This window comes from Leopardus geoffroyi, chromosome C3 (genome assembly GCF_018350155.1).
Source record: "Leopardus geoffroyi isolate Oge1 chromosome C3, O.geoffroyi_Oge1_pat1.0, whole genome shotgun sequence".
NCBI lineage: Eukaryota > Metazoa > Chordata > Mammalia > Carnivora > Felidae > Leopardus > Leopardus geoffroyi.
The window spans coordinates 66,535,020-66,558,552 of record NC_059338.1 but is presented as its reverse complement, the minus strand read 5'-3'; the positions used below and the strand labels follow the sequence as shown (position 1 = coordinate 66,558,552).

Sequence of the window (23,533 nt, the reverse complement as noted above, 5' to 3'; positions counted from 1 at the left end):
GATTCTAGCCAGTAGAGCAAAAGGAAATGAAAAGCACACAGATCAAAGAGGCAAAAACACAACCATCCTATTTGCGGATGCATAATGATTAGCACAGAAAATCCTAAGGATTCAATCAATTAAAAAGGAATCAATTAGGGGCGCCTGGGTGGCTCAGTTGGTTGGGCGTCCGACTTTGGCTCAGGTCATGATCTCACGGTTCTTGAGTTCGAGCCCTGCGTCAGGCTCTGTGCTGACAGCTTGGAGCCTGCTTCAGATTCTGTGTCTCCCTCTCTCTCTGCCCCTCCCCTGCTCATGCTCTATCTCTCTCTGTCTCAAAAATAAATAAAACATTAAAAAAAAATTTTTTTTAGGAAATCAATTAAAAAAAAAAACACCGTCTGAGAGCTAATAAAATGGGCTTATGAGTAACTCACCTCAATCTATATTACCTCTCTGAAGATAAATCCCTAACCATCCCAGCTGTTCACTTTTTTCAGTGTCAAATAACTAACACATTCAGTGCTCTTGATGTTTTATTGTTGATAGCAAAGCAAAGCAAATGATTCTGCGTATCATATTTCCAAACACCTTAACTATAGAAAATAAAGCTACAGAAATGTGATAAAGAGATATCTCTTAGGAAGAGAGCCACTTAAAAAAATAAACAGCATAAATTATGGTCAAATTTAAGAGCTCCATGTGTATTTAATATAAGCAAAGTATTAACATGGCATTTAAACAGTCCTTTTTAGGGGTGCCTGGGGGGCTCAGGCGGTTAAGCATCCGACTTCAGCTCAGATCATGATCTCACGGTTCATGGGTTCGAGCCCTGCATCGGGCTCTGTGTCTCCCTCTCTCTCTGCCCTTCCCCCACTCACGTGCTCGCTCACTCTCTCTCCTCCCCCTTCAAATAAACATTAAAAAAATTTTTTAAATAATCATTTTCATAAAAGATCCTATCTCAGATTCTTCTTCTCCTTCACTTACTTTGGTCTTAAAACGGCCTTTCTGGAGAGGCCTGACTATCCTGGCTAAGCCAGTACCTTCTCTCTCCTTATGCTGAGACCAGGTGCCATGCCTCTAAACCCTGCAAAAGGGTCCCATTACACTGACAGAAAAAAAACCAAAAACCTTGTAACAGTGAGACTGTACTGATGAGGGCACAAGCCCTACCCAACCCTCTGTTCTCCACCCCGTCTCCATCATCCTCCCTGCTAGCTCATCCTGCTCCAGCCACGCTGTCCGAACTCCTGAGGCGCATTCTGACTTCGGGGCCTTTGCACTGGCTGGTCCTTCTGCGTGGAATGTGTGCTTCCCATTTAACTGCACACTAGCCCCTTACCTGCTTCAAGTTGTTGCTCACCTGTCACCTTCTCAGTGAGGCTTACCCCCAGGCCAGCCTGCATAAGATGACACAACTCCCCATCCTGGATCTCTGACCCCTTCTCCGTATTCTGCTCTAAGTACTCACCACCTTCTAACATAGTGTGTCATTTACAGAGTTACATAGTTACTGTCTTATGTCTGTTGGGTGCCTTCCAGTCCCGCAAGAACAGAGTTCTGCCACTGTCATCGTCATCATGCTTAGAACCGCATCCCAAGAGCCTCAAACCACACCTGCTCCCCAGCAGGTGCTCAATCAGTATTTGCTGAACGAACAGACTCAACGCACGAATGGACGGAACGGACATATCGACACTTGTCTGAATTAATTTACTTAAATCTCGTCAATGTGCCGAAAGGAACTGTTACAGAGAAAATAAAAGTTCACGTCTTGCTGTCCGCATACATGCAGTTTCCTTGTCTACACTGTCCTTCTTCTTGACTCCTGACACTCCCTCCCCTGTTCGTGTATATGCTCAGCCAGACAAGTTCCAGCTAAACCTCCCAAACTAATACATCTTCTCAAAGCACCATCTTTGTTGGCGTGAACCTTGGTGAGGCGCCCCTCCTGATCCTCCCCAGGGACCTATGCTCATGTTTCTCATGTACTGCAGAAACTATTTTTTTCCATACCAAAATGTGAGTTCCTTGAAAGCAGAAACCATTCTGATTTGCTCTCCCCTTACTGGTGCAGAGCTCACATTACATAACATGAGACAGGCACTCAGTATATATTTTCTGAGTAAACAGCATTTTTTTTAAAACCTACTAATCTGAACGAATAGTGAATCACAGAAATTTACCTCTTACTTGTTTCCTTAGTTTTTCAATTTCTTCTTTTAAGGTTTTGATCTCTAAATCTTTGCTTGCCGTGAGTGGACCGTCAGCAGTTGAATACTGCAGCGCTTGAACAGTCTGTGTTGACTCTTTAAAAAAAAAAAAAGAAGAAAGGATAAAATGAGAAATATGGCCATATTAAAATTTTTTTTAACTAACAGCAATATATTTCTTTTTTTTAATGTCAATTTATTTATGCTGAGACCAAGCGAGCAGGGGAGGGACAGAGAGAGAGGGAGACGGAATCCCAAGGAGGCTCTGCACTGTCAGCACAGAGCTCAACACGGGGATCGAACTCATGAACCGTGAGATCATGACCTGAGCTGAAATGAAGAGTCAGATGCTTAACCAACTGAGCCACCCAGGGGCCCCAATATATTTCTTTCTAGAGAAATCCATATATAATTCTACTGATCAAAACATCTACTCAAAAAGCATGCAAACACATCACAATTAAATCCCAAAACTCCAACACATGTGTCTTTAAAAGTGTAACAGACGTAGGAAAGGACTGGCCTTCTACCAAACACAGCAGGTGCACTTTACCAGCAAGTCAACCCATTCAGGTCCCTTTCATTCTGGCAAGAAGGGTCATCATGTGGTAACCCAAAAACCTCCTGGGTCAGATGATGCATTAAAAACAGTCTGGTGTGTGAAGGGAGGTTTAGAGATGTTAACACCAGTTGACCTTGAAAAATGCAGGGGGTTTGGGGCACTGATCCTCCCCCATGCAGTTGAAAATCTGTGTATGACTTTTTTTTTGAAAATTTTAAAATGTTTATTTATTTTTGAGAGAGAGAGAGAGAGAGATAGAGCATGAGCAGGGGAGAGGCAGAGAGAGAGGGAGACAAAGAATCCGAAGCAGGCTCCAGGCTCCGAGCTGCCAGCACAGAGCCTGATGCGGGGTTCGAACCCACGGACTGTGAGATCGTGTGACCAGAGCCAAAGTCCGACGTTTAACTGACTGAGCCACCCAGGGGCCCTGAAAATCTGTGTATGAGCTTTGACTCCCCGAAAACTTTACTACTAATAGCCTCCTGGTGATCAGAAGCCTAACCAATAACATAAACTGCCGATTAACACAGATTTTGTAATCTATGTGCATTATACACTGTATTCTTATGATAACGTAAGCCAGAGAAACGAAAATGTTACTGAGAAAATCATGAGGAAGAGAAAACACATTTACAATATGATACTGTATTTATCAAAAAGGAAGTAAGTGCACAGGACCACGCAGTTCAAAGCTGCACCGTTTCAAGGGTCGAGTGTATACGATGTACAGAAATGCCAGCCTCCAGATTTTATGTATGACTCTGGCTCATCAATTTAGCTAAAACAGATTACTTTATCTTGCGGTTCTACTCAGAAGATGCAAAGTATTAAAGAAATGTTAACTCTATTGAAGTGTTTTTCCAGATATTAGCAGAAGATCTGGAAAAAACACAAACTTTAAAAGAATTTTATGTCAGAAACAAAACCACCCTGTGCTACAACAGTTGCAGCACTATTTTATGGAGGGTTGGCCATAGTAAGTCTCCACCTTCACCGTAATCGTCTGTCAGTACAAATCATGACTGATTGCTTTATACTACTTACGTTATTTTATACTGCTTTATGTAACTTATATTATTTCTATGGCATATTACTCATATATATTACTTATATTTTACACACACACACACACACACACACACACACACACACACACAAAGCTCCAAAACAATGCGGCCTTCAAAGGAGGGGGGTTTTCTAGTTAATTTTCACCATCTGTACAGAGAATAGTATCATCATCTTTGTATGCACGGTGGCTGATAAATATTTGTTAACTTGAACTAAAGGTGTAAGATATACCTATTGCGCATCCGACCGTGATCTTCTGCATCCAATAAGTACATCTTATACGTTTATTTTTGGGTTCAAAACATGGTAAATATTGGTATATTTGGTATTTCTTATTTTTAAAGAAACATCCCTTATTTGTTTTAAGAAGACACCGAAGTTGGGAGTAGGAGAAGGGAGATCTAAAAATAGCCCTGGGGTACTAGTAACAGCTACTTTTCTTCCTAGACTCCACTTCCGGTCTGCTAAAACGCCCATTACCTGTCTGCTGGGGTTATTAGCCATTCTTATTCTCTCTTTGAATAACAATTTCGCACATTGTTCACTGCGCTTCTTACCATTATGACCCTTTTCATTACTCCTAGTAACTCTCACATCAAAATAGACAATCCACCCAACACTCTGGCTTTCTGGCACACAAATCCCCCAAGGCAGACACTGTTGGGCTTTTTACCTACAAGCGATTCCCCTCTCACTGCTTGTGAACCACATTCCGGCATCAGGCTCCAAGGCAGACCAGCCAAAGACAGAAGATGCTTCGAATCAATCATGGTAGTCCCACGCTACGTGCCGAGTACCGGTTAAGAATTAGGTATGTGACCTAGTTAGAACTCCCAGTGCCTTGAGAAGAAGTCCCCTAGGGGCTTCCTGGAAGAGTTTTAATCTCCTGTGGAGTAAGAGATGGATGAAAGGAAAGGAACCTTCTTTCGGTCTCCGCACGTGTGCGCACACGAGGTCTGGGACTTGGGCAGTACGGCAGAATCGGGAGGGGAAAGCTGTGAACATCAAAGGGAAGCTAAGCCCCAAATCGTCCCTGCAATGGTCTACTTCTGCCGTCCTGAGATAACAAATCCATATTATTTAAGAAGTCTATGACTTGCAGCCCAAAACAACCTAGCTGGGAGACTTTTTTCCGGCTACACCGCCAGATCTGCGGGTCACGGCCCGGACCCACGGCTCCTGCCTCACGTGAACCTAGAAATGTGTATGTGTGCAGGTGGCAGGGGGGTGGTGTTCATACAGGCACGGGACCAAGAAAGCTCAGCATCGTACAGAACGTGAAGCAGGCTCCCGTGTCACAGAGCAGGACTGCTCCTCTGCTGGCGGTTGGCCCACGGAGAAGTGCTCCTGGAAGCCCGGCCGAGACTCGGTAACCGCACGGCCTCCAAGACCTTGACTGCAGCTACACCTCTCTCTGTCTCTTATCTCCACAGTGCACTTAACTCGAGGGACCACCTCCCTGATTCCACGTTCCCACCGAGAGATCGAATCCACTGTCGTGACATTATTCGGTCTTTTTCTCTTTTCTTCCTTATTTGCTCGGGTTAGATCCCGTGGTCCATTGCTACAGGAACTGCTCTGCAAACCACCTTTGGCCTGTCTCCCCTCCGCTCCTCAGTGACACGGCCTGGAAGGCGCCCGTGTCAGCCGAATGGGACTCTCCCACTCCATGCTTCCATCACGGAGGCTGACAAAGTGGCTGAAGGAAACGCAGTCACCTGACACTCACGTCTGCTAACACTGACCATCTGGCGACGACTGGCGGTCCTAAACCATTTTCCCAGAGCACGCGGTCTTCTGTGAACTGACCATCTCACGCGGTGTCTTCATCTTGACAAAAATCTCACGGTCTCCACCTTCCTTGTTCGCAGTTGATGGGCCCTGCTTTGTATTTGATGTTGCGTCTGTGTCCTCAAAGTAGAAAGTACGCGCTGCGAGGGCCAGTACTGTCCTCTTTTTCTGTTCACTGTCACCCCCCCAGTCGTGTGCAGAACACTTCCCGGGCCGTCAGTGTTCAATAAACAGCTGGTAAATGGATGGAGTAGCTTACACGTAAACTGTGCCACTGCATGAAACGCGCGTTGATACAAAAGACCATGATGTCTTATTTTCACTGGGTTTGCTTTGTGAAACGATACCACCCACACAGAACGATACTGCCTAAGAACACGTGAGATCATTTAAAACATCCCCAAAGCCTCCTATACAGCAATCTTCTCATTCAGAACAGGAAGGAGTAGGAAGCACCAGGTCATTGCTCCATCACTCCTGATGCAAAAAGTCCAAGAATGTAACTTGCAAAAATCTTATTTTTACAGAAATCAAGTATCTGAGAGAGCAGAGAGGACGCAGGACAATGAAACAGGGAGGGAACAGCCATTCTAAGGCGAGAAGACTCTGGCAGCTGGCTCCGATTTCTGAACTTTACCCAGTTCTGTGGCCAGGCTTAGGCCCCAGCTTGCCCTAAACGGAGTGCTATTATGCTGGAGGAAAAACACACCAGAGCTTCTGGAGAATGGGTGGGGCTGCTGAAACAACTCGGAAACCTCCAGATCCCTAAATATGTGCTGCTATTTTCATCGTGGTGTCTTTGTTGTATCTGGAGACTGTGTGGGAAGTCAGGAGCTTCTAAAATGCAGACTAAAATCTCCTCCGGTACTAGAGTATTTGAGAAACAAGAGTCTTGCCTCAGGAGAAGAGTCTGTCTCAAATACGTGGCCAGTCTCCCCATCAACACATTTGCCAAATAGGAAAAGGGCACGGGGTAGGAGGCTGAAGGGCAGAATGAATCGCCCACACTTTACAGAGTGAGGAAGAGAGCCCCAGCCTGGCTCTTTCTAGATCTCCCTTTGTGATACTTGAACCCGGAGGTAGGCTGAGCCAATGAAATCTGCAAGCCAGCCTTGTCCTAGCTCAATTCCCGGTTAGAGGGAGCTCTAGGAGAAACCGAAAACTTGTGCTACAGCGCCACCTTCTGGAAAACAAAAGAAAGGCTCCTGAATGACAACCTGTTGAACCCTTAGAATCCAAGGAGACAAAACCTTCCCTAAGTAAGAAAGGTGTCTGCTACTTCAAGTGTGACCACAGAGGTACATTTCATGACGCACTATGAGAAAACCACAGTGATACGGTTTCACAAAAAGAAAGGACTGTTTGCCAGCAACTAAATTCAAAGACAAGAAGCACTGTGTTCTCACAGATAAAAAATTCAAAATGGCGGTTAGGAAGAAATTCAATGAACTATGAGAAAACTCAGAAAGGCAACTCAGTAAACTCAGGAATAAAATTAGCGAACAGAAGGAGTACTTTACAAAAGAGGCTGAAATTATGAGAAAAACACAAACAAAAATTCTGGAGCTGAAGGACTCAATATATGAGGCTGAAAAATGCGTGACCAAGCACTGGGGGCACCCGGGGGGCTCAGTGGGTTGAGCACAGATTCTTGGTTTCAGCTCAGGTCACCATCTCACGGGTCGTGGAACTGAGCCCCATGTCGGGCTCCGCACTGAGCGTGGAGCCTGCCTGGATTCTCCCTCTCTCTCCCTCTGCCCCTCCTCTCTGCTCATGCTCACTCTCTCTCTCGCTCTCTTTCTAAAAATAAATGTTAAAATTTTTTTTTAAAAAAGCACTGAAAACAGAGCAGATCAAGAAGCAGATCAAAGAGAATACATGATTTGGAGGAGGGGGGGAATCTAGAAATGATTCAGGTGGAAGAGAAGAGAGATCTGAGATTTTTAAAAAGTGAAGAAACTCCACAAGAGTTACCATACTCTATCAGACAAGCGAACCTAAGGAAAATGAGGATACCACAGGGAGGTGGTTTATTTAAAGAAAAAATAGCTGAGAACTTCCCCAAACTGGAAGAACTGGTCATAAAAGTCCACGCAGCTGAACAGGACACATTACTATCTCAATGAAAAAAGATCTTCACTAACACCCCTTATAATGAAACTGTCAAGAGTCAATGGTAAAGAATTTTTTTAAAGTTTCTTTTGAAACAGAGAAAGAGAGAGAGAGAGAGAGAATGAACATGCATGCGAGCAGGGAAGGGGCAGAGAAAGAAGGAGACAGAGAATCCCAAGCATGCTCTGTACTGTCAGTGCACAACCCAATCCTATGAACCGTGAGATCATGAGCTGAAATCAAGAGTCAGACATTTAACCAACTGAGTCACCCAGGAGCCCCATCAATGGTAAAAAAATTTTTAAAGCACCCAGGGGGAAAAGGGATGTGACTTATACCCATTAGGCTATCAAAAGATTTCTTGGCAGAAACCACAAAGCAGAAGAGAGTGGAATGACATATCCAAAGTACTGACAGATAAAAACCACCAGCCAAGAATATTCTATCCAGCAAAGTTATCCTTCTGATATGAAGGAGAGATAAAGGCTTTCCAAGAAAACAATAGCTAAGGTAACTCACCACCATCAGACCTGCCTTCAAGAAATGTTGAAAGGAGCTCTTAAACTGAAACAAGGGGTGCCTGGGTGGCTCAGGCTGTTGAGCATCCAACTTCGGCTCAGGTCATGATTTCACAGTTTGTGAGTTCGTGCCCCATCCTGGGCTCTGTGCGGACAGCTCAGAGCCTGGAGCCTACTTCGGATTCTGTGTCTCCCTCTCTCTCTGCCCCTCCCCTGCTTATGCTCTGTCTCTCAAAAACAAATAAACATAAAAAAATTGAAAAAAAAAACGGAAAATGAAAGCACACAAAATTGTGATTCAGATGACAGACATTCAGAACTAGAAAACTGTAACCCTATTTCAGAATAGTGTATCACATACTTAATGATAGCATAAATGTTAAAGGAAAGGAGCATTTAAAATAACTATAACTACTACAATTTTACTTTTTAAAGTTTATGTATTTTTGAGAGAGAGAGAGACAAAGTGTGAGTGGGGGAGAGGCAGAGAGAGAGGGGGAACACAGAATTCGAAGCAGGCTCCAGGCTCTGAGCTGTGAGCACAGAGCCCGACGTGGGCTCAGACTCACAAACCCTAAGATCATGACCTGAGCCAAAGTCAGATGCTTAATGACTGAGCCACCCAGGTGCCCGTAGCTACTACAATTTGATAACAAATTCACAGCATAAGAAGAGAAAACTTGTGATACCAAAAGTATAAAAGGGAAGGCATAAAAGGATGGAACCTTTATAGGTGAATGAAGCTGCTATCATCAGAGACAGGACTATTTTATCTATGAGACATTTTATGTTAACCTCATGGTCACCACATGGCAAAAATCTAGAGCAGAGGCACAAAAGATTAAAACAGGAAGGAGCCAATCACCATGGAAAACCACCAACTGGCAAAGGCAGACAGAAGGAGAAGTTAAAGGAAACAACGGAGAGACAAAATAACCAGAAGGCAAAAGAGAAAATGGCAGTAGTGAGTGCTTACAAATCAATAATCCCCCTAAAAATAATTGGATCGCACTCACCAACAAGAAGGCATGGAGCAGGGGGAAGGATTTCAGAAACAAACAAACAAGACCCAAATATATATGCTGCCTAAAGGAGACCTATCAGCTCTGAAGATACACACAGGCTCCAAGCGAAGGAAGGGAAGATAATACTCCAAGCAAGCAAAAATCAAAACAAAGAGGGAACGGCCATACTTCTTTCAAACAAGAGAGATTTCAAGCCAGAAATGGTAACAAGACAAAAAGGTCATTGTAGAAAAACAAAAGAGTCAATACGTTAAGAAGATATAATAATCTGGGGCGCCTGGGTGTCTCAGTGGGTTAAGTGTCCAACTCTTGATTTCGGCTCAGGTCATGATCTCTTGGTTGGATTGAGCCCCACATGGGGCTCTGAGCTAACAGCATGGAGCCTGCTTGGGATTCTCTCTCCCTCTCTCTGCCCCTCCCCCACCACTTACATTCTTTCTCTTTCTCAAAATAAGTATTTTTTTTAAAAAAAGATATAACTGTAAATATATACACTCCCAACACCCAAGTACCGAGACATATTAAGCAAGTACTAACAGATCTTAAGGAAGAAAGAGACAATACAATAATAGTGGGTGACTTCAATACCCCACTATTAACAATGGATAAATGGTCCAGACAGAAAATCAGCAAGGAAATGTTGCAATCGAACCCTACTTTAGAACAAAGGGACTTAACAGACATTACAGAACATTCCATCCAACAGAAGCAGAATACACATTCTTAAGTGACAGTAGGACAGGCTCCAGGACAGATCACATGACAGGACATAAAACAAATATCAGAAAATTTAAAAAGAAATTATACCATCTTTTCTGACCACAATGGTATGAAATTAGAAATCAATAAGAGGAAGGCGAGAAGAACTACAAATATGTGAAAATTAAATGATTGTAAACAACCACTGGGTCAAAGAAGAAATCAGAAAAGAAATAAAAAATTTTCTCAAGACAACTGAAAACGAAAATACAAACATATCAGATTTGTGGAATCGATGGAGTAAAGCAGTCCAAAGAGGAAGGTTTTTTTTCTTTAAAAAAGTTTATTGACATTCTATGCAGTGAATGTACTGTGCAGTATTAGTTTCTGGAAAAGATTTCAGTGGCTCATCACTCACATACAACACCTAGTGCTCATCACAACACGTGTGCTCTGTAACACCCACCACCCATCTAGCCCATCCCCCACCCACCTCCCCTCCAGCAACCCTCAGTTTGTTCTCTGAAAGCTGATAGCAAAAAATGACCATATTAATAGAGAGATTTCAAATAACCTAATTTACACTTCAAGGAACTAAAAAAAGAAGAACAAATTAAGTCCCAAGTTAGCAAATGGGAGGCAAAAATAAGGTTCAGAGCAGAAACAAATGAAATAGAGACCAGAAAAATAGCAGAAAGGATTGGAGAAACTAAGAGCTGGTTCTTTGAAAAAATAAACTACACAGACAAACCTTTATCTACACTAAGAAAAAAAGAGGAGACTCAAATAAAATTAAAGAGATGGGGTGCCCGGGTGGCTCAGGCGGTTAAGTGTCTGACTTTAGCTCAGGTCATGATCTCACAGTTTATGAATGTGAGACCCGCAAAGGGCTCCCTGCTATAAGCACAGGGCCTGCTTTGGACCCTCTGTCCCCCCTCTCTCTCTCTGCCCTTTCTTTGCTTGCTCTCTCTCTTTTTTTTTTTTTTTTAAATGTCTATCCACTCTTGAGAGAAAGAGAGAGAGAGAGGGAGGGAGGGAGGGAGGGAGGGAGGCAGGCAGGCATGAGCGGGGGAGGGGCAGAGAGAGGGAGATACAGAATCCCAAGCAGGTTCCAGCTCTGAGTTGTCGGCACAGAGCCCAACACGGAGCTCAAACCCACAGATGAGACCATGACCTGAGCCGAAGTCGGATGCCCAACTGACTGAACCACCCAGGTGCCCCTCCCTGCTTACTCTTTCTCTCAAAAATAAATAAACATCTTGGGGTGCCTGGGTGGCTCAGTTGGTTAAGTGTCTGACTTCAGCTCAGGTCATGATCTCACGGTTAGTGGGTTCGAGCCCCGCATCGGGCTCTGTGCTGACAGCTCAGAGCCTGGAGCCTGTTTCAGATTCTGTGTCTCCTTCTCTCTCTCTGCCCCTCCCTGGCTCACACTCTCTCTCTCTCTCTCAAAAATAAATAAACATTAAAAAAATTAGAAAAAAAATCCAAAAAAAAAAAAAGAGGAAGAAATGAAAGAGACATTACAACTAAAACGACAGAAATATATAGGATCATATACTATGAACAATTATAGGCCAGGATATTACACAACCAGAAGAGATGGATACATTTCTAGAAACACACAACCTACCAAGACTGACTCAGGAAGAAAGAGAAAGTCTGAACAGACCAGTAACGAATAATGTGATTGAATCAGTAAACAAAAACCTCCCAACACAGAAATCTCTAGGAACTGACAGCTTCACTGGTGAATTCTACCGAACATTTAAGAAAAACTAACAATCTTCCTCAAACTCTTCAAAATAATGAGGAGGAGGGAATATTTCCAAGTTCTTTCTAGAAGGCCTTAATACCAAAACCAGAGAAGACCACAAAAAACTATAGACCAATATCTCTGATGAATACAGATGTAAAAATTCTCAACAAAATATTAGCAAGCCAAAGTCAAGAACACAGTCATAGGATTATATATCATGACAAAGTGGGATTTATTTCTGGGATGCAAGGGTGGTCCAACATACGCAAATCAACAAATGTCATAGATCACCTCAATAAATGATAAAAAAATCACACACTCATCTCAAAAGACACAGAAAAAGCATCTGACAAAATGCAACATCCTTTCGTGATAAAAAACCTTAACAGACTGGATATAGAAGGAACATAACAAAATAGGGCCATTTACAACACAGTGACAACTAGCATTATACTCAATGGAGAAAAACTAAGAGCTTTTCCTCTAAGATCAGGAAGAGGACAAGGATGTCCACTCTCTCTACTCCTATTCAATATAGTCCTGGAAGTGCTAGCCAGAGCAATCAGGCAAGACAAAGAAATAAAAGGCATGCAAATCAGAAAGAGAAAAGTAAAACTGTTACTATTTGTTGACATGACTTTACATATAGAAAATCCCCAAGAGCAAACCCAGATAACCGCTGGAACTAATCAACAATTTCAGGAAAGTTGCAGGATGCAAAATCAACACATAAACCTATTGTATTCCTTTACAGTAATGATGAGACATTTGAAAAAGTAAAGAAAACCATCCCATTCACAACAGCATCAAAAACAATAAACTACTCAGGAACGCTTTTAACCAAGGACAAGATCTGTACAATGGAAACTGTAAGAGTTTCCCGAGAAACAGAAGACGACACAAACAACTGGAAAGACATTGCACGTTCAGAGATCACAAGTATTAATACTCTTAGAATGTTTACACTACCCAAAGCCAAGTACAGATTTAACACAATATCCATCAAAAAACCAAAGGGATTCTTCACAGAAACAGAAGAAACAATCCTATACTCTGCTGTGGCATCACTAAAGACACTGCACAGACAGAGGGATCCTGACAAAAAGAACAAAGTCAGAGGTATCACACTTCCTAATCTCAAACCACACTACAAAGCTACGATAATAAAAACAATACATTACGGGCATAAACGCAGACACACAGAGCAACAGAACGAAACAGAACCTGCGATCAAATTGTGGCAAACATGGTCAACTAATTCTGCAAGGAGGCCAAGGACACCCAATGGGGAAAGGACAGTCTCTTCAACAAATGGTGCTGGGGAAACGTGCAGAACAACGAGAGTGGGCCCCTCTTGCACCACTCACAAAAATTAACTCAAAATAGGTCAAAGACTTAAACATAAAGACCTGCCAGCATAAGACTTCTAGAAGTCTTCTAGAAGAGAACAGAGAAGAAGCTCCTGGACACTGGTCCTGGCAATGGTTTTCTGCATATGACACCAAAAGCACGCGCAACAGACACAAAAACTAACAAATGGGACTGTCCCAAACACGGAAGCTTCTGTAAAGCAAAAGAAACAATTACTAAAATGAAAAGGCAACTTACAGAATGGGAGAAAATTTTTGCAAGTAACCAAGACGTGGAAACAACCTAAAGGTACATCGGTGGATGAACAGATTAAAAACGATGGGGCATATGTACACAACGGAGTATTACTCGGCCATGAGAAAGGAAACATCCTGCCGTGTGTGACAGCATGGACGGACCCTGAGCGCGCTGCATGGAGCGAAGCAGTCAGATGGAGAAGGACACACGCTGTACGACATCACTTCTATGTGAGATCTGAAACAGTCAAGCTCATAGAACAACAAAGAGTTAAACTGGTTACCAGGGACGGGGCAGGGGTGGGGGGATGTCATTTCACGGTACAAACTCACAACAAGTAGTAGATAAATCATAAAGATCTACGGAGCAGAGTGGTCAATACAGACAGCCGAGGTGCACTGTAATTATGTGACATGGGAGAAGGCACTAAACGGTCCTACGACAGCAATCTCGTTACAAGAGATAAATGTATCAAATTAGTAAGTTGGACGTCTTAAATTTACACAATATGCGGCAAATATATTTATTAGAATGTCAAAACAACTTGCACGATAAAGAGGAATTAATCCACATGCAGAGATCTTGGCAACTTATTGAAAAAATAAAAAGCAGTCTGTTTTATTGATGTCTGGGGAGTGTTTTTCTCTACTGGGCCTCTAAAAATATAATAGTGAAATTTTATTATTGCAAAAAGTTGATTCTTTCTTAAGAGTTACAAGCTTTTTGATTATATTCCTTCATTCACAAAAGGAGTTAAGTAAATTAAATTGTATGTTATGTCCTTTATTTTGGAGAAAATAAAGCAGGGAAGAGGGATAGTGAATACTGAAGATAAAGCAAGATTAGCTTTCAGGGGCACCTGGGTGGCTCAGTGAGTTAAGCATCCGACTTCGGCTCAGGTCATGATCTCACGGTTCCTGGGTTCGAGCCCCCCGTCGGGGTCTGTGCTACAGCTCGGAGACTGAAGCCTGCTTCGGATTCTGTGTCTCCTTCTCTCTCTCTCTGCCCCTCCCCTGCTCACACACACTCTCTCTCAAAACATTAAAAAAAAAAATTAAAAAAAAAAAAGACTAGGTTTCAAATAGTGCAGTCAGGAAAGGCCTCATTTAAAGGTAACATTCAGGTAGAAACGTGAAGGGGGTAAGGGAATGAACCATATGAACACCAAAGGAAGACAACATCAGGCAGGGCAACAGCTAATGCCAAGGCCCTGAGGTGGGGATGTGCCAAGCTGTGGGAAGAACAGCCAAGGAGCCCAGGGTGGCTAGAGGCAGAAAGAAGGATGGGGCAGCGGGGGGGGGGGCCTAAGAGGTGAAGTCAGAAAGGCAGGGAGAAGCCGGGCACAGACAGCGAGCCTGGCTGTTAAAGTGAGTGAGACAGAAAACCCCCAGGGTGGAGAAGAGGCCGTGAGGTAAAATGGTCTAAACTGTGCTCTAAGAGGATTGCTTGGCTGTTGTGTTGGAAACGATCGGGAAGGTGGGGGAGGAGGGGCATGGAAGGTGGGGGAGGAGGGGCGCGGAAGGTGGGGGAGGAGGGGCGCGGAAGGTGGGGGAACCAGCAAGAAGGCTGTCACAGAAGGCAGGGGGCAGCGGTGGTGATGAGAACAGGGAGGGGGCCGTGCAGCGAGCGATGCCCAGAGTCGGGATCCTCGGTGACAGCAGAGCCGCCAGACTCGCTGGCGGCAGGATGTGAGCTGTGACAGAATGACAGGGCTTCCAGATGCCTCGGAGGCTGCAGTTCTGGGTGCCTCGGCTCACGGGGTACTCGGAGGACCCTGGCATTTGGAGGTCAGAGCACCGGGCAGAAATCAGGGAGCGAGACTAGGAATCACTGGTTCAACAGAAAACCAGGAGATTCGAGCGTCCCGGAAGCCCAAAGAAAGAGCTCTCAGGAGGGGGCGTGGTCCGGTGGGTCAAATGCGGACAGGTGCAAAGACGCGGACCGGGCAGCGTTCGCCAAGAGTCAATTTGACATCAGCGCTCGTGAATTCAAAGTGGGATCGGTCAGCACACCGCGTGTCCCCGGTACGTTACCGTCAACCACACAGGAGCAGACATAATGCATTTAAACCAGAGCTGGGGTCCTGGCAAAGGAGGGACACGTAGAAGAGGGAGCAACAGAGGTGGGGGTCCCCATGAGGGGGCTAGGACTGACCACGGGGCAAGGCGACAGGCTTGTTGGTAACGATGGGACTGAAGGCATACTGGAGGCCCCAAAGGGGGTTCACCAGACCAGCGTGAACAGGAGATCATGCAGGGTCTGCTTGAAATGGAGATTAATAAAGATTTTAGCTGCCAGAGTCTCAAGACTAGAGTGGATGAGGTCGGGCGGAGGACAAGATCATTGGACGTGAACAATCAAGAGACCAAGAAGTTGGAATATTAAAGAGGTCTGCCAACATGCATTTTAAGGTCACCAAGTATTTGGGGCGCCTGGGTGGCTCAGTCGGTTTACGCATCTGACTCCTGGTGTTGGCTCAGGTCACGATCTCACGGTTCGTGAGTTTGAACCCTGCATGGGCTTCTACGTGGGATTCTCTCTCTCCTTCTCTCTCCGTCCCTCCCCTGCTCACGTTCTCTCTTTCTCAAAATAAATACATAAACTTAAAATAGACAGAAAGAAAGAAAGAAAGAAAGAAAGAAAGAGAGAGAAAGAGAGAAAGAGAACAAAATCACCAAGTATGAGGACAGGAGCGATGTCGCAGAGAAAGTGTGCTAGGAAGCGGAACTTTTTAGGATAAGGAAATATGGTAGGCACGCCGAGCACTACGCTAGGATGCGAAGGGCTCCTTGTCCCCAGACATGTCTATGTGCACACATACGCACCCGCGGGGGAACAAGGGCTGTTTTGCGGTTTACTGTTAATGTCATGAGTTTACGTAAATGGTATCATACTGTATTCTGCGTGACTTTCTTCCACTGGATTTTTTCCACCTCATAAAATAAATTTATTTTCAAGATAAAACAACGCTTACAATACCCAGTTCCTAAAACTGTGAGTCCAATTCAAAAAAGGGAAAAAATACCATCTTTAAAACATATTTACCTTGAAGCTTTCTGCTAAGTTCAAGTTTTTCCTGCTCAAGGCGCTTAATTCTTCTCTCATAAGCTTCCGTGGCCAAGTTGTTGTCCAGAGTCCTCTGAACGTTGACATCCAGGTCGAGGGAAGCGGGCCCGGCTGTCACTCGTAAACAGCTCCGATCAGAAAGAACACTGCGGAGACAAAACAAGGTGAGTTCACACAGAAACAGAAAGTCTGAAGGAAAAAAGAGCCTTTTGAAACTGTCCACTTAAAACATGGATTTAAATAGCTAATTACAGTTGGCCATCTCTGCAGTGACTATAAAACACATTTTTTGCACAACTCAACACAAATGACTTTTTAGAAGAATTTTTAAGTGAAAAATCGTCCCACTTATCTTGAATTTTAATAACCACAAATCGTAAAATGAAGTTTGCTGAAAACAAGGTGACCACCCAAGTGAAATCACAGTCCAAAGCACACATCACGTCCTCGCTATTAAAATTTGGATGCAAAAGTGAATGCTTCCTTTAATTCAATACTTAGCTAAAAATATGTAAAGTGCTGGACATTCAACAGCGAGCAAAAGAGACGCTTGCCCATGAAGAGCTTGGCTTCCAGGGACAGAAACCAGAAAAATGAGTAAAATCTTCAGGGCATTAGAGCTGACTGCTAAGAGACAAAGCAGGGAAGGGGTGTGTGTGTGTGTGTGGGGGGGGGGGGGGGTTGTCGAGTATTAATGGGGAGGAAATAAAAATCTAGACAAAGTGGCCAGGCAGCTATCACTCAGAAAGAAACTCGGAAGAAAGTCCAGAGCGAGGAAGGGGACCAGCCAAGGGAGCCACAGGGGAAACAGCATTCCAGGCAGATGGAACAGAAGTGCAAAAGCTCTGAGGCGAGAGCGTGTCTGGCACATTCACAGGCCAGAAAGGAGATGTGTGTGGCTGGAGTCGAGTAAGCAAGGTTGAGAGTAGGGGGAAACAGAAAGATAAAGGAAGCCAGTGGTGCAGGGCCTTGTGAGAAATTTGGTTTGGATTAAGATACGAAGGCACTGGGCTTGGGAGGACAGTGGGGGCTGGTCCTGAACGGAGGGGCGATACGCTGTGACTTCTGGCAGGACCAGACGCGTTCAGAGAAATCCAAGAGACAACATTAGAAACACGTGAAGCGGGTGGTTGAGAGATTCTAAGTAGGAGAGAGTGGAGAGGTCTCTGCCGGGGACACACCAGCAAATTTCTGGCAGTGTGCCAGAGCGTAAGCGGGAAAGGTCCCAAGACTAAGCACTGGGGCACAGGTCCAGAGACAGAGGAGTGGCCAGAGAGGTGAGAGGCGGCCAGGCAAGTGCCCCGGAAACCCCCCCAGTTCATCCACACAGACGAGAGCCCGGGGCCAGAGGGAGGCAGGTGGTCCACGTGTGAAGGAGCGTGTGGAAACCACCCGCCGCAACCTCTCCGTGAAACAGGAGGCGAGACTGCAAGGTGAGAGCACGGCGACAGAGGTTTCAGAGGAAAGTACAAAGCACGAAACAGTTACCCGGGGGAGCGGAAGAAGGGGCACGGAGGGTAACACGGCGCACTTTCCAGGCAGCAAGAGGGGCGCGGGAGGTTGGTAACCATGAACTTAAGGAAGGACCAGCAAGAGCGGTCAGGTGTTTTTCTCTGGACCCTGAGCGGCACAAGTGCGGGCAGAAACGGGGACTGTAAGGATGATGTCACCTTAGCGAAACCATGTGACAGAGCAAGAGGCGGCCGAGGGGTCACGGGGCACACGAGTGATTACAATCGCACTCAGCCTAAACCGGGTAAGGAGGACAGGCAGCGGGCAGCGGAGTGGCGGTCTGTGAGAAGACGGCCAAGGTGACGGGGCCTGCCTGGCACACGGGGTGTATTTGCTCAAGAGCAAGGGACTCTTCCAGTTGGTGCCCTGTGGCTAAGAGTAAGATTCTGAGCTCTACTGTCCTTCTTTCTCCTCCAAAATCACTTAAAGTCCTCGTGTGTTTAACTTTTTCCAGCAGTAGCTTCATCCTGTATTGAAATTTTTGGTTTTTTTTTCAAGGCTTTCTTGTACAGATTTTAAAACCTCAGTTCATTTTAATGGGCTTTAAGCTGTCCAGAGTATGTTAACTTTTCAAACTTACCAGCTACTAGTGTATGTGAAACCAACAAACGGCAGGTGGTGGCCAGAAAAGGCGGTATGTGTGGGGGGGGGCATCGTTTCCTAAGGGACGAGAAAACATCTGGTAAGAAATAAGCGACTGTGACCTGCAGGCCGATCCACATATTAGGCGTCAAGCGGAAATACGGGCCCGTTGGATTTAGAAACCCCGATCTGGTTTGGTGCAGATGCGTAGTGACGTATGATAAAATTCTAATAAAAACAAAAATCGAGACTGAAAGGCTGACGCCGAGAGTCCAGTCATTAATCACGTATTCATACCTGCCGATCCGCCTCGTCGCTAAGAATTATTTGTGACTCGAAATCGATACTCACAGTCCTTCTGCACTCGCTCAGGGATGTATGCAGAGAAACAAACAAACAAAACCAAGCTGCCCGGGGCCTACGTTCGCAGCTGGCACTGGACAGGGAGGCGTTCTGCCTTCCTGGGTCAGCTGAGATACTACCAACCCGTGCTCTTTCCGGGGCCTACGTGTGCCATGTCTTTCACAGTTTTCTGCCCCGCAGGCACAGGGCCCAAGAGCCATCCGGCCCTCCTAAGCAAGGCGGCTGCGGCGTGCCCTACGAAGAAGTACGTGTGTTAGACAAGCTCTGTTCGGGCGCAAGTTACATGGCCGCTGGCTGTGAATTTGAACTTCATCAATCAACAGTATACATGAAATAAAGTGACTTTAAATAGAAACATACATAAAAGAAGGTTATGTATTGACTGGCTGATCAAAAGACCAGAGGCTCACAAGAACCTAACCGTGAGTTTCCCCTAGGAGTTTCCCCGGTTCACTAACACAGGGTACACAGAAACCTAGTTGAACATGTAACTACCATGATCAGAATCGACTGTACCATGTATCGAATTTGGAAGGACTCAAATTTCTGTTAATGGTAAATACAACTCCTATAATAAGAAAGAAACTGATGAGGAAAGCCCAGAGAGGGAAGCATAAGAAGTTCTTAACTGCCTTGCATATGCTACTTACTGAACAGTGAAAAGTGACATAAAATTAATATAAAAATTCTTAGTGTAGAATTAAAACCATAAGAAATAAAACAGTGGAATAAAAAATAAAGTTCAAATTAAGAAGACAGGGCCCCCAGGTGGCTCAGTCAGTTAAGTGGCCGACTCTTGATTCAGCTGGGGTCATGATCTCACGGTTCTGTGAGTTTGAGCTCCACATCTGGACTCCACACTGATGGTGTGGAGCCTGCTTGGGATTCTCTCTCTCTCTCTCTCTCTCTCTCCCCCTCCCCCACTTGTGTTCTCTCTCCCTCTCCCTCTCTCTCTCTAACTTAAAAAAAAAAAAAAAAGACTAACCAGACAAAAACCATAAAATCGTGCATTCTTCTTGTCCTAAATTGCACCTATGTAACCTAAAGGTTTGGAGCAGGGGTTGAGGACCTAACAGGCCCGTAAGCCCCAGGTGGTTGAAGGCCTGGCTACCCTGTCGGTCTGCCACCACCCCAGGTAAGGCCGGGACCTCAGGACAGGCAGGCCGTAGATTTCCACCCCCTTCTTTCCCCACAACTTTGCTATCTCTCAAGGCACCACCACCGGGCATGGGCAGCTCTCCCAATGGCATCAGCAGAAGCAGCTTCCTGCCAACGTTCGACGGCCCCAACCAAGCTGATGGAAGGCGGTGGGGGCGCTTGTTAACCAAAGCTCGGGTTCTTATGAATAAATGCTTCTCAATTTATTTACCCCGGGTGATTTGTCAAGCCCCGAAATGGTCCAGTACCATGGCGCTCTTGAAGGAGAGATTGGCCAACCTCCTCACTCTGCCATCATGAGTCCACTTTTCTAAGCAGCTAATTTCTCCTCTTCCTCGGAAACCTAAGGCATCACTGACCTAATGAGTAAATCGTGAAGCTGAATTCTGCTCCTTGTCATGAATAAACATGTTCACCTCAGTGGACTCTCTTAATTGCTTCACGTCTGGGAGAATAAATACTAGAAGCCATGATAACGGTCTGACTGGTAATTGATGAGGAGGCCCATGAAACTGCTTTATAACCATGTTAAAAAGGAAGAGACAGAAGCTCTTCACAGAGTCATACTTACAGAGTTCTTTAAACAATCATCATCCACATCAAAATTGGATGTATCTGTGGGGCTACTAACTTCTGGAATATAAGGCGCTTCACAGTTTCGAATATTATCCCAATCGATTCCATTGAAAAAGGGGTGTTTCTTAAAGTCTTCTATGCCGTTCTGACCCAGTCGGTGTTCTCTGCTGCAAATGAGCCTTCGAATAAGATCCTTAGCACTTTCAGACACGTCGGTCACTTGAGCTGGAAACTGAAACCTCTCCTGAAAAACAGACACAAAATAGAAACCAGTGTTTAACTCCCTAAGTAGGCTGATGAACATTCATTCGTTCTTCAAGATGCGCTTTCTCTTAAAAATGTCTAATAAGTGTTCACTGCTACCAGGTACTCATACTACAGGAGATCCAGGGATGGGTGAGAACAGAGAATTTTCCTCAAGGAACTTTTCATTTTAAGTGTGACTCAGTCATGCACACACTGCAGGAAGAAGAAAAAATCAAATGCCAATGTACCTCACTCTGCTGTCGGAATGAAGAGAACTTATTAAAAGTAGAGTCTGACTCAACCTTTCAGGAGAGCGTACGTGACGGGTAACATTCAGATAAGTCTCGAACGAAGGGCTGAGTAACGATAACAGATATTTGGAAAGAACAGAACGTGTACTTGACACCATGACGTGCTCTACGCACCCACCTGGCGAGTCCTCACAGCGGGGGGGCACCTCTCTTATCCCAACTGCACAGAGGAGGAAACAAAGGCCCAGGGAGTTCAAGCAACTTGCTCCCAGTCACACGACAGGCTTGGGTGGAGCGGCCCAACTCCGGAACCCAGCTCTGGCCCACCATGTCACAGACAACGGTTTCTCTCCGAAATGCTCGACGCACTAATTACAACTGCGTAGCCCTTCCCTGTCTTTCCACTCTTCCTAACTACTTTAGCAGGTTACCTTCACAGCCAGGTACCAGAGCGCCAACTCTACAGGAAGCGTCGACTCTCTGGAAAAGCGCCAACTACACAGCAGAGTCAACTAATCGTAACTGTTTCACCAGATCAACTAAGAAGAACAGATTGTCACTCCTTTTATGGGATATTCCTATTCCAGATTTTTGCAACTGCTCACGCTCTGCTGAAACCAATCAACCAGAAACAACTTCTTCTTCTTATAATTTATTTCTATTTCACTTGGTACTAAATGGGTTAATAAGGTTCTATTCATTTGTCCCTGTGGTGAATCTGGATTGTTTCCACTGCTTTGATCATAAACAAGACTGGAAGAGGTATCCTTGTACATACATCTTGGTTGAACTGAATGTTTCCTTTAGGGCAGAGTCCTAAAACTCAAGTTGCTCAATCCAAAGTTCTATCATTTTTTTAAAAATTTTAAGTTATTCATTTATTGTGAGCGAGTGAGCGAGCAGGGGAGGGGCAGAGAGACAGGGAGACAGAGAATCCCAAGAAGCTCTGCACCGTCAGCGCACAGCCCGATGTGGGGCTTGAACTCACGAACTATGCGATCGTGACTTGAGCCGAAACCAAGAGTCGGACACTTAACCGACTGAGCCACCCAGACCCCCGCAAAGTTCAACCGTTTTTAAGGCTCTAGATGCATACTTATAAACTTGTTGACAGAAAGGCTACATCAATTTATATTCCTATCAACAACATCTAACAACATTCATCTCACTGAGTTATTTACAGTACAGAGTATAATTTTTCATCTTTGCCAGGTGAGAAAACAAATAGCTCATTTTTATTTTGAATTGCATTTTGTGTTATTACTGCCAAGGATGAGAATTTTTTAAATGCATTCTAGTTATTAATGTACTTATAGTATTAAGGATACAAATTATCTGTTTATGATCTTTATTATTCTACTGATGAAACCATTTAATTTCCTATTTAAAAAAAATTTTTTTTTTAATATTTATTTATTCTTGAGACAGAGACAGAGCAGGAACAGGGGAGGGGCAGAGAGAGAGGGAGACACAGAATCTGAAACAGGCTCCAGGCTCTGAGCTGTCAGCATAGAGCCTGACGAGGGGCTCGAACCCACGAACTGTGAGATCGTGACCTGAGCCGAAGTTGGACACTGAACCGACTGAGCCACCCAGGCGCCCCTTAATTTCCTATTTATTAGCATTTCTAATAAAATACAGGCAAAGGGAGAGCTAATAATCTTACGTCTAATTTATGGATTTTGATTATTCATGTTTAGTCATGTTCCCTATTAGCACAGAAATTCAACTGTTCACTGTTTTTAGAAAATATTTTCTTTTTTTTTTTTTTTTTTTAAATTTTTTTTTTCAACGTTTATTTATTTTTGGGACAGAGAGAGACAGAGCATGAACGGGGGAGGGGCAGAGAGAGAGGGAGACACAGAATCGGAAACAGGCTCCAGGCTCTGAGCCATCAGCCCAGAGCCCGACGCGGGGCTCGAACTCATGGACCGCGAGATCGTGACCTGGCTGAAGTCGGACGCCCGACCGACTGCGCCACCCAGGCGCCCCAATATTTTCTTTTTAAATATCACATTACTTTAAATTTATTACATGTATTTACCACATTCAGTTGTTGAAAAAAGTGAAATATACTAACTTTATGATTCATAATTTTTCCATATGTCTCCACCAGAGATTCTGCATAAAATGGTGTTTCTCCATAAAGCATTTCGTACATACAGACGCCCAAAGACCACCAGTCACACTCAGGTCCATATCTGCCTTTCCCGTCTTCCATGGCTTGAAGGATTTCAGGAGAGATATAATCTGGAGTTCCAACAGCCACTGAAGACTGGACCTGAAGAAGTTCACACACTGTTAGTAATCTACTACATTAGGAATAAATAATTGCTAAATTTTTTTTTTAACGTTTATTCATTTTTGAGAGAGAGACAGAGCATGAGCAGAGGAGGGGCAGAGAGAGAGGGAGACACAGAATCCGAAGCAGGCTCCAGGCTCCGA

The 23,533-nt window shown here is 44.6% G+C and overlaps 1 protein-coding gene across 15 annotated transcripts in view; it reads right to left on the bottom strand.

Moving 5' to 3' along the window:
* The window catches only part of CDC42BPA (CDC42 binding protein kinase alpha), a 320,829-nt gene that overhangs the window by 141,990 nt on the left and 155,306 nt on the right, over nt 1-23,533 (bottom strand). For all 15 annotated transcript variants that reach the window (XM_045453221.1, XM_045453229.1, XM_045453222.1 and 12 more), the window contains 5 exons: nt 23,169-23,369; nt 20,587-20,835; nt 18,493-18,572; nt 16,380-16,546; nt 2,169-2,291 (listed from right to left, as the gene is read on the bottom strand). In XM_045453221.1, coding sequence (XP_045309177.1) covers nt 2,169-2,291; nt 16,380-16,546; nt 18,493-18,572; nt 20,587-20,835; nt 23,169-23,369 — 820 coding nt within the window. The remainder of the gene's footprint in view (nt 1-2,168; nt 2,292-16,379; nt 16,547-18,492; nt 18,573-20,586; nt 20,836-23,168; nt 23,370-23,533) is intronic.